This window comes from Peromyscus maniculatus, chromosome 4 (assembly GCF_049852395.1).
Source record: "Peromyscus maniculatus bairdii isolate BWxNUB_F1_BW_parent chromosome 4, HU_Pman_BW_mat_3.1, whole genome shotgun sequence".
NCBI classification, from domain to species: Eukaryota; Metazoa; Chordata; class Mammalia; order Rodentia; family Cricetidae; genus Peromyscus; species Peromyscus maniculatus.
Window position 1 is genome coordinate 64,419,187 of NC_134855.1, and position 12,199 is coordinate 64,431,385.

Genomic DNA, 12,199 nt, shown 5'->3' on the forward strand with positions numbered 1-12,199 from the left:
ATATTCAACAACAGCTGTAGAACACATAATACATCCTAGTCTTCAAGGAAATGATCTGGCTGTAGAGTTTTGTCAGTGCCTGATTATATAGTACTCCTCTGGGTTAAATTAATGGGGAAACATGTTTAAATGCATTATGTAGTGTAATGAAGGAGACAAAGTTTGTGGAACACTTTCACGATCTTCAAATGACTGTTTAGCTCTGCCACCTTTTACTAAAAGTATTTGTAAATTTTGAGTTTCAGTTATAGTAAGTTCACATTTTTATATTAAATTCTTATCAATAAATTTTGAAACATTTTAAAATGGGATTAATTTCTATCATTTCTGTAACATCATTATTAAATATGAAATAGTACAGATGAAAAACTAATAATTGTTTACTTAACATTCCTACTGTTGTCACAAAATCTTTAGGAATTCCAAGTTAATCTCAATCCCTATATCCTCCCCATTTGCTTCTATGTTTGACTAAAAATTTGAATTTCACGAGCCACGGAGAACACTGTCAAAACACAATTGATCCAAACTCCTCTATGCAGTGACCTTCCCTATTTATCCTAATGTGAATAATACTGAATGTGAAAATTTTTTGATACAATGAGGAGAGTAATACAGTCACTTTTTTTCTAACAGAGTGGATGATTATTTTATTCCCACATCCTTCCCAATGGCTACATACAGTAAGAGAAAATGTATCTACTACTGAAAATAGATAAATGGATTCATGAGTAGGTAGAAGGATATATAGATGGAAGATGAGTAGAATGAGTAGAGTATGTGATACTTTGGATAAAGGAATGCTTTAGTTTTGTTATTTATGAAATCGTTTCACAAGTTTCTAAATGTTGTTAAATCTTATAATGAAGTATTGAAAAGTAAGAAATTGGAGGTAAAAGAGTTTTAAAGGGAAGACATTGTTCTGAGGTAAATAAAGCATACAAAAATTAATGAGAACATCCAGAATTCTCATGCCTAAATCTCCCAGAAATGCATGCAATGGAAGAATAGTACAAGTGAGCTATCTGTATAAGCACAAATCAGAGTGACTAAGGTGGGCTTAGAGTAGCATGAAGTGAGCTCTGGAGGACACAGTTTTGCTACAATAGATGGTTTATTCAAAGTAGAGATGTACCTCTTAGGTACAGTTCCCTCACCAAGTTAACAGATGGGAAAAGGTAAGACAGCTTCTGATCATTCAGCATCCTGAGACAGAAATATATTAACATTCTTTGTTTTGTCCTAAATTACAATTTAAGGACAGAAACTTTAAAAATCTGTATAAAAATTATAACACTGGTTTTGTGTCTGTATAAAGATAAAAAAAACACATCTAAATGTTTTAAATTCCATACAATATATGGTGGGCATTTGCACTACAGTAAACTATGTATAAAACCATCAAACCTCAAAGAAGAATAAGATTGAAATATTAATATATATGATTTATATGATTCCCTGAAACTTTTTACATACTTTTGAGTGTTGTTAATGTATTGAATACTACTCATGTATTATTTACATTTTGTGAAATTAATCTCAAGCTAATTATGATGACAAAATATTTTGGCAGAGACTAAAAGTCAATTATAGTAATGAATCATTATTAAGATGAATATTAACTCAAATATTGAATTTGTTTTTGAGAAGAAAGCTAAAAGTGGCCTTTATAATAAATCTAAAACAACCAAGAATGCTAACTGTATAGAGAAACCAAAATAATGAAAATATTCATTGCATTTTCTGACTGGCAAAAGTTACACTGTCTCAACGTTTAAGAGAACATATAATATGTATGTGTGTATCTTTTTATTCTTTTAGAAAATTAAAAAATTTGGAGTATTGTATCTGTAGCTTATATGGTTTATAAGAAAACCAAATTCAGTAACACAACTTTCACTTTGGACTGGATCATCTCCTATCATGGAATACACAAAGATCAGGTCAGCAGACAATGTCTCCACAGTGACACAATTCATCCTTCTGGGATTTTCAGACCTGCCCAACCTCCAAGGCTTTCTGTTTGGAATGTTCTCCATAGTTTACTTAATTATCCTAGTTGGAAATAGTTTCATAATTGTGATAACCACGCTTGATCCAGCACTACAGAAGCCGATGTACTTTTTCCTGGCAAGCTTTTCTTCTCTGGAAATCTGTTATGTATCAGTCACTCTTCCTAGAATTCTGTTCAATATTGGTACTCAGAATAGAAGTATATCCAAGGTTGCCTGTGCCACACAAACATGCTTCTTCCTTATGCTGGGAGCCACTGAATGCTTTCTTCTGGCTGTGATGTCCTATGACCGCTTTGTAGCTATCTGCAACCCTCTGCAATATCCCTTGGTCATGAACCCAATAAAGTGCACTCAGCTGGCAGCAGGCTCCTGGCTTGGTGGAATGCCATTCCAGCTTGGGCAAACGTGTCAGATATTCTCTCTGCACTTTTGCAATTCTAACGAAATCAACCACTTCTTCTGTGACTTACCTCCCATTCTCAAGCTGGCCTGTGGAGACACTTTTGTTAATGAGCTGTCTGTCTATTTAGTGACTATCCTCATTGCTACAGTCCCTTTTATGTTGATCCTTGCGTCTTATACCAGAATAATTGCCACCATTCTTAAGTTGCCAACAGCCACAGGACGGGCAAAAGCCTTCTCCACGTGTTCTTCCCATTTGCTTGTGGTGTTTTTGTTTTTTGGATCAGCTACTGTTACCTACTTGAGGCCGAAGTCCACACATTCTCCAGGAACCGACAAACTGTTCTCTCTGTTCTATACCATTGTGACCCCTATGTTCAACCCCCTGATATACAGCCTTAGGAACAAGGATGTGATTGCTGCACTGCAAAAATTGTTACTAAGAAAATCATGTCATGTGCGTGTGCACTAATGTCTAAAGTACTTTGTTTAACGACCGGTAATACTAGGACACTCTTCATCTTGGTGTCATAGAGTCCTCCTTCCTAGCTCCTGCTCCATGGCCTTCTGTAGCCCTTTTTGCTAATGTCTAGTCTATGCATCCAGGTATTGGTGGGCTGTCATCAGGTCAGTTGAATTCTTATTTATATAGGGAATATTTGAAGATATTCTCTTTGTCATCTTATGGTTTCTATAGAATCAGTCACTTCTGTGACATCATTCCCTTTGCAGATTCACTTAGTATGTGTGACTATCTTTATGAATGAGATGGTGGTCTTCCTTGGTGCCATGTTACATGTCTTTTCTCCATTTCTGTTAATAATTTCTACTAGAATAAAATCATGTCTACAAACAAAATTGGCATCAGCTATAGGTTGGCCAAAACCTGCTGCATTTTGTAGATATGGTCATACTATTGTGACTCTGACAGGTATCCCCAAGTAAGGCTATCATAATCACAATGACACTGAGAAAGTTATAATATAAAGAATTAACTGGAATTAAGTATGACAAAATAGAAGATATGGCTTTATATTTGTTTTTGTTTGTGTGTGTGTGTGTGTGTGTGTGTGTAACATTTCCAGAACTATTCTCATTTAAGTATGAAACATTTGTTTTCGCAACGGTAATTATTTACAAATAAAATTGTATTTGTTTGTGTTGAAGGACAGTTCTGTATGTTCTATGAAATAACCAGCAATTTCATTTTTACATGAACACTTTTGTATAATATTCACTTTCAAAAGTAGATGGTTTCATAAAAGAAGACATTTAATTGGGATCACTAGTCCATTGATTTAGAGTCTATTAAGCAATGCAATGGCTACTGGAAAACTTGAGAGTTCTAATCTCAAATCCTGAGCATCAGGCAGAATGAACACATGGAATGATTTGAATCTTTTAGCAGAGATTCTGTTATAATGTCACAAATGACAAAATTCTCTTTTGCAAAATAGTGTTAAGTTAAGATGGGCTTTTTCTTTAAGAATGCAACTGTGTTGCTCAGTGTTTGTCAACTTGCTACAAACCAGTTTTAGTCATGTCACAAGTGGGAACTTGATTGAGGAATTGCCTCCATCAGGGTTATCCTGGATATGTCTGTGGGACATTTTTTAAAAATTTCTTATTGATTTAGGATGTCCCAGGCTGCTGTTAACTGGATGGGCATAGGCCTTTTATAAGCAGATGAACAAATCATAGGAAGTAAATCCATCCAGTACTTCCTGGCTCTGAGTTCCAACATCAGTCCCTACTCTAACTTTCTTCCTTAATGGACTATTAGATGAAAAGTCTGCCAGATATAATCTTTTTTTCCCCACAAGTTACTTTGGATCACGGTCTTTATCATACCAACCAAAAGCAAATGCAGAGAGTAGACAATGTATATTGGATGAAAGATATTCACAAAAAACATGCACTTACCCATCTACCTAATTTTGCTTAAAAACAATTCTCAAAAGAACTCATTTTCAACATGAGAGCCCGTGTATTTGTTTTTGTAATAATGAGATTCTTGCTGAGAACCTCTCACATATAAGGAAGTTTATTCTACTTAGCTGCATGCATAATAACTTAAAGTTCTCATTGGGTGTTTGTAGTTTCATTAGTGATGACTGTGTGTATTAAGTACAGTACATGTTTGTTTATAAGCGAATTTCCCTATTTGTTAAATGATTCAACTAAATAAAATAAAATTAATTAAATAAATTAAAATTTAAGCATGAGATAAGAACTAAGAAAATGAATACTGAGAATATTGGCAAGTACTTTTACAATGAATATTGAGAAGTTGTTTACTTAAAAATATTTTTCCTGTAGAGATATAGAATACAATGAATCAGTGAATAAGACAAATCTTTATATAAAAGCATATAATTTTCATAAAAGCAGCCATATCGGTAGTGAATTTTACATGTAAAATTGGAAGTATGAATGAAGATAAAATTATCCATATGCATTGTGTCTAGGACAGCATCAATTATCTTGTTACTCTTCCTTCATTTCACTGATACATGGGGCTATATAGGAACAAGTGTAAAACACAAACAAGCATAAATACACACACACACACATACACACAAATATTTTTGCCAATTTCTGATACTATAATGTTCATTTGTCTTAATAATCACAAAATTGAAAAGTAGAATTGCAAAAGTAGTAGGTTACATATGTCCCATTTTATTTTTCTCATTTCATTTATATATTCTTATCTTTAATTTCTTGAGTAGAAGGAAGAATTTTCTTCAATTAGAACTTAGCATGGGGAAGGAACTTATCTCCAGAGCAGAGAACATTTCCTACTTAAACAGCTCTGTGTGTTTGACAGTACAATAAATGCTTGAAAGTGTTTTGTCTGCTGCAGGTAAAGGAAGTATTTCAGCTTTAAAAATTCACTTATTTTCTTTTACTAATCAATAAAGGTGAAATTTATATTTAAATTAACTCTATAATCATAAGGTCAAACAACAATTGACTCATATGTATATAAGTAGTCTCTCCTTTTTACATATCAATATGAGAAGTAATTGAGCAAAATAATTGAAAACAATCTTGCATCTAATTTTTAATTTCAAATAGCTATAAACTTTTTTAATCTTCTGACATTTTATGATATAGGTAGAAAATGAACAAAATGTGAAATGTGTTTTAGTACATAAACCCAATATGTAAAAGAAAAATAATATCAATATGGACACCATATTATTATATGCTAACTTGTATCAACATGTTAACATATTATATACACTTAAAGATATTATTTATCTTTTATCAAGATTTCATTATAGAATGTCACATATTTATCTGCTTTATATGAAGAAGTTGAAGATCATAGCTCATAAAAACATTAGAAGATCAATAATGAGCATCAGTAAAACATATCTCCCACCTACTACAGTTAAATGTGTTCCTAGTAGATAAGGATTAAATACTGTTATTGAATATGAAAATATTATACAATTATTCACATGTTTACATGTATCTTTAGTATTTTTTTCCACGAGTAAAACCATTCTGAATTCATGTAACCGTGCATGCCTTTCCATGCTTTATCTTATCTTTTTATAAATTTGATCAGAGAAATTAAGCCCTGTGTACTCTTCCATGTTAAATACATTAGTCAACATCAGAATAAATGTAGAAAAATTACACTTCTTACTCTCCCACCCCATTATTACCAACACACACATTATGTAGAAAAATACATCTGCTATTAAATGGAGTTATACAGATTAATAGGAATAGAGTGTAGAAAGATACCGGAACAGGAAGATAAGGGAACTGTTGAGTACAGTATATATTAATTGCAAGAGAGAGTGGTGACTGCATTGATAGCTTTTTAAAAAATAATTTCAAGGATTGTATATTTTCAAACAATTCGTAGTAAAATTTTGTAAAAATAAAACATAATTTAATAGTTACTAACTAGAGATAATGTAGAGTAATGGGAATGAAAGGAGCATATCAATGTGACATGTCTGTTCCCTCACAAATGTATGCAATAAAGTTAACTGAGTATAACAGAGGGCACAGCAAGATCAGAGTCATTGGGAGGACCAGAATAACTAGGAAATGTTCAGGATTAGCTGTTGTAATGATGTTCTCCTGCAGTAGAAGTTTACACAGTATAAAAGGATGTAGGCTCTACTTAGACCTACATCTTGACCATAGATGCTGATGAAACTACTTCAAACTCCTGACTTCCCTCAATAAAAAGATGATCTGAAAATGTTTACCCTATCATAGGTTTCTATTTAAATGTCATAGGAAAAGACAAATTGTGATTTAAATTGGGAACTGTAATTCAAAAACAATACACTGAACTGAAATCTCAGAAAAATAAGGAGTAGCAATCCATCTAATGTGGTAGCCTACTATTCACTAATTTCATAGCAAAATGACCTATAAACAGAATTATTGAATCAAAAGTAGAAAGAACTTCTATATATTAATGTATTCTATCTAAAAATTACTTTAAATTTTTTAAAGAATATTTAGTCATTTATTAATTTGAATTTGAATTAATGACCATAACAGCAGCAACATAAATAGGCATATGTAGTCTGAAGAAGAGATTAATATTTAAAATAAATATAAGCAGAGATTTCCTATTTGTCTTAAAAGAAGAAAATTAATTCCATGGGCTATCATGAAAATCCACAAAATATATAACACTCAGTGTATTAGGAAAATAATATAACAATTTTATTCTTTTAGCAACAAAATCTTTACTCATAAATTTTGGAGCATATATGAAGTCATAAAATTTTTATTCATGGGTGCTAGAAAATTGGAAAGTGTGTGACTATCATTTATATATGATGAAAACAATTTAATGACAAGGAAATACATGACACTTTTGCTTGAATCATAACTACAGATAAAATATTTTAAAATCATGGCATAGGACAATATACCCTTCAGACTACACTGTGACACTTTCTCCTCCTGGGATTTTCCCAACCCATTTGGTATGTTCTAAATAATGTACTTGATTAACTTGATTGCAAGTAATTTCATGATTGTGGTAACCAGAATTGATGCTGCACTATAGAAACCTATTTATTTTTTCCTGGCAAATTTTTCTTCTGTGGAAATCTGTTATGTATCTCTAATTTTCCCAAAGATTCTGTTCAACATTGGTAATCAAGACAAAGGCATTTCTGTGATGAACTGTTGCATACAAATGTGTTTCTTCCTTATGCTGAGAGCCCCTGAATGTTTCCTCCTGGCTATGATGAGGTATGACTGCTATATGGCCATTTACAACACTCCACACTATCCTATGGTCATAAACCCCAAAAAGTGCACTCAGCTGGCAGCAGGCTCTTGGCTCGGTGGCCCTCCAGTCCAGATAGAGCAAACCAGTCAGATATTTTCTCTACATTTTTGCAATTCTAACCACATCAACCACTCCTGTGACTTACCGTCCATTCTCAGGTGGCCTTTGGGGATAATTCAGTGCATGAGCTGTCTGTTGACTTAGTGGTTATACTGTTGTAAAGTTGATACTTGCCTCTTATATCTGAATCATTGCCACCACTCTGAAATTGCCATGAGCCACAGAATGGACAAAAGACTTCTCCACATGTTCTTCCCATTTGCTTGTGACACTTTTGTTTTTTGGGTCAGCTACCATTACCAACATGAAACCAAAGTCCACTCATTCTCCAGAAACTGACAAGTTGCTCTGGCTGTTTTACTGAATTATGATTCCCATTTGTGATGAACTGACATACAGCCTGATGTGATTGCTGTCTCAAGAAAATTGTTACTCATAAAATAGTGGTTTGGGCTTTGGAACAAATGTTTTTTTGTTTTGTTTTTCTTGCTTCTTACATAGTTCCTGAAAGAATACATCAATTATTATGTATTTCTTTGAAATATAACCACTTTATAGTTTTAAAATGCTTTTGTTATTTTGAGTAATAGCCTAAAATATATTGTTTTTAAATATCCTATGCATATTAATGTGTTTTTTCATAAAATATAATAAAAAGAGAATATCTTAATATGAATAAAATACAATGTGAATCATATGATTACTTGTTTATTTGAAAATTTTGAAGAGAATTCAAATTTTTTATACCTGATATAAATAGATTATTTATCTAGATAATTTTACTGTTATCCCAATATTTGCTGATATCCTATCATTCAGTGTTCTACAGATTTACCAGTAATATTTAAATATCAATGTGTTGAATTAATTGCTGAAGATGTTATGAAATAGTTAACATTCTTGATAAATCACAAATGAATTAATATGAAAGAAATATGTCAAGCTAATATGAATCTGCATAGAATTCAATCATAACCTTATGATAAAGGATGTTTTGGTTTTCCCAAGTGCTTTTTTATCAGTGTGCAAATGATTTGATAATATACTTAGTGCATTTAACTTCTATTGGTTGCATCCAACCTTCTGACATTTCAACAGACATGGTTTTCAACAAACTTCACACTACAGAATTCTGAAAACAAGTACATAAAAAATAAAACAAAGTTGTAATGGACAGTTGACAAAATTGTTCAGTGGATAAGAGAGTTTTCTCCACAATCATATAACCTGAGTTTTAATGCCCATCATATGGGCATTTCTGTTCCAGTAGCTCCTGTACAGTGGGAAACATATAAAGGACTAATTCTAGACCTTGTTCATGTCCAGTATAGTTTAATTACATGAAAATTCCTGTCACAAAAAAAAAAAAGTGTGGTGAGCTATACAGAAAAACCGTGGCTTTATCCTCTGGTCTCTATGAATACACAGACAAGCACTTCCATATGCACATGTCTGTACACCACACATGTGAATTCATATATATGGATATGTGCACACATGGGCATGTTCACACACATGCACACACACATGTGCACAGACACACAATAAAATCATAATATTTTAGGTCATGGTTTTCTGTTGGGCAAGGTTGATAGCAATTGAGAGGCACCTGTGTCCCTTGAACCACAGGTTGGAACCTCTTGAACCCTTCTATCAATATAAATACAATAGGATTTGGGTACAAAATGTCTGATTTTTTTTCTTAAATATATTTCCATATGGAGCATCAGTGAACAATTTGTAACAGTTTGAAACAGATTAAATTATGAACATTGCATTTATTGAGACTGTCTCTCTGGAGAATATTATAAATACACTCAAGTTCCCTAAAGATCATCTGTTGCAGGGTCCTGTGCTGTTGTTTCCTTTGGGGGAGGGGGCCAAGTTGGTGCAGAGTCAAACCACACAGATTCCAAGAGAATGTTGAAACAACAAGCTTATTCAGGAAGAGGCAAGAATTATATATCCTCCACCCCACCCTGGGGGAAGGTCTGATGAATATGCATATGCTGGTGTGGCATGGTTGCCTCTTATTGGTCCAGATCATCTCCAGATCATGTTGCTAAGACCCTTAGGCAGACCCAGGTTGGCTCTCAGAAAGTATCTTTTTTACTGGTTTGGGCCAGCTGGCCCTCAAGCCTGTTAGGGATGAGTCATCCCAAATATCTGCTACTTTTTATTATTTTATAGGGCATGCTCAGTGGGAGCTAGGGTGCATTGCCCTAACCTTGTTGACCACACTTCAGGAGAGTTCAGCATAATGGACTGTGCCTGCCTTAGGCTGGCTTGCCAAACAAGATCATACCCATCATTAACTACCAGCCCTCAAAGAACATCAATCCTGGAGAGCTGTCCAGGTGGTGGGCTTTAGGCAGTAGCCTTCTGTATCTCAGACATGCGTGCATTATCTCTTTAGGAGGACTTGGATCTAGGTGTCTGAGAGCAAATAAAACCTGTAAGATCGCCTTTGTGGCCACCTTCTGTTGGTCAACCTGTTGCAGAAGATATATGGACAAGAGAAGGATTAGTCAAAAATTCAGTCTCAAGGATATGGATGGGACCCTAGTCATATTTATATGAAATGTGCCTATCAAAGTCTTTCTGGTGATGCATTAGCAATCTTGTAGGAGGTGAGGCAATTGCTTGATATCTAGGGTCACATGCCAGTGATGACATGACCTTTACTAATGCTGCAGTAGTGCAGCAAATTATACATTACCCTTCTGAAGCTTCTTTAGCCAGTGTCTCTTGGACTGTTTTCAGATGCACATCTCTGGAGGGAATCCATGTCCACATGTTGGTATTCTCAGGAAAAAAAATGCAAAAATACCCTACCCCTGGGTTAGTAGGGGAGCAGGGCGTTGCTATTGAAGGGTGAAGGGATCCCTCCAATGCACCAAGGGCAATGGTGTCTCATGAGGCAGGTAAATAAGCATGTTGTTAAATTTGGGTTTGTCTGACAGGGTTAACATATGGTCCTCAACCTGTGAGCATCTCAAGAGAAACAGAATGTTAACTGTACATTAAAATGAGCCTGAGCCTCAGCTTGGTCATCATAAGCAGGTTACCAATTAAGGAAGACCACAGGCTTCAACATAGCCTTCATCAAATGGTGCCTGTAGCTGGAAGTTTTCCTGTGTCACAGCCTGCCAGTGGTCAGGACAAATCTCTCCCACTCACATCCCCCAAATAAGCACACAGAGGCTTATACTAATTATAACTGCATGGCCATGGCTCAAGCTTTTGCTAGCTAGCTCTGTGTCTTAAATTAGTCCATAATTATTAATCTATTTATCACCACATGTTCCATGGCTTTACATGTGTGCCATTACATGTTGTTCCTTGGGTGGCTTGCTGGCATCTCTTGACTCAGCATTCCTATTCCCAGAATTCTCCTTGTCTGCTTATCCTACCTGGTTGTTGGCCAATAAGTGTTTTATTAAACCAGTGTACAAAAGCATTATTCTACAATATCTCCCCTTTTCTGTTTAATTAAAAAGGAAGATTTTAACTTTAACCTATTAAAATTACACATAACAAAACAGTTATCAAGCAAGAATTACAGTTACAATATCTATATTTGGAAAATTCAAAGAAAATATTCTATTTTTTCTGTATTTGTGCATCTAAGGTTTCATATCTAACTGATCTTTTATCATAACTAAGGAAAATTATAACTATCTAGTATTCAGCTACATCAAAGACCTCAGAAGGATACAATATTACCTACATAAACAGGAAGAGCATTATAAGCAACTTTAAAAAATCTATAATGACAAACTGCTGCCTGCCTGGACAGTTAACCCGAAGTTCCTCTGTAATGTTGGGACATCCATCTTCAATCCATAGGCCTAGTCTCTCAGTCATTTTTTTCCTCTGTCCTGTAGAATGTCTGGCAGTTTCTTCTGTGAAGCAGGAACCTGAAGGACATCTTACCTTGCAAAGTTAAGTGGTCACTTTCTTATGGGTCCTGCATGTCCAGTCAATATAACATATCATCAAACAGTCAATGCAAGGGCACCTATTTGCCCAGTGGCTAAATTTTGCCACAAAGAAAGCAAACTTAACAATGAGTTTCTTCAGTACCCATTATCTTCTCTGAAGTAGATTGGTGCTGCCAGGAGCAGACATGTCTCAATGTCCAGGAAGTAAAAGTTCTTAAAACATTTTTTTTTTATAATTTTAATGCAAAATGCTTACCACTTAAAATTAGCAAAGCTTCCTTTAAATTAAAATTCCATTAACTAGAGATGGTTAACCCCAAGAATTATACAGTAGTTATTTCCGCTATCCACTGCCGTCCTGTGCAGTACATCAGAACTGCACCATTAGCTGTCATTCCCTCGGGGCTCTTCTGGACCCTAGTGGGTGAGGAGGGCTCCAACGAACATAAAACAAAATAAAACCCCATTAAACTCAGCAGTGATCCCTAGTAGTT

At 34.5% G+C, this 12,199-nt stretch overlaps 1 protein-coding gene and 1 pseudogene across 1 annotated transcript; both read left to right on the forward strand.

The window, feature by feature from the left end:
- Window positions 1-1,923: 1,923 nt before the first annotated feature.
- Window positions 1,924-2,889, forward strand: LOC102902836 (olfactory receptor 10AG1-like). Its single transcript, XM_006989776.2, has one exon. It carries the CDS (start codon window positions 1,924-1,926, stop codon window positions 2,887-2,889), a length of 966 nt encoding a protein of 321 aa, XP_006989838.2.
- A 4,503-nt stretch (window positions 2,890-7,392) lies between these two features.
- Window positions 7,393-8,170, forward strand: LOC102903138 (olfactory receptor 10AG1-like; annotated as a pseudogene).
- Window positions 8,171-12,199: the final 4,029 nt, after the last annotated feature.

What these genes read in the sequence shown, in the direction of transcription:
- LOC102902836 (XM_006989776.2), top strand. Translation starts at nt 1,924, where the DNA reads ATGGAATACACAAAGATCAGGTCAGCAGACAATGTCTCCACAGTGACA.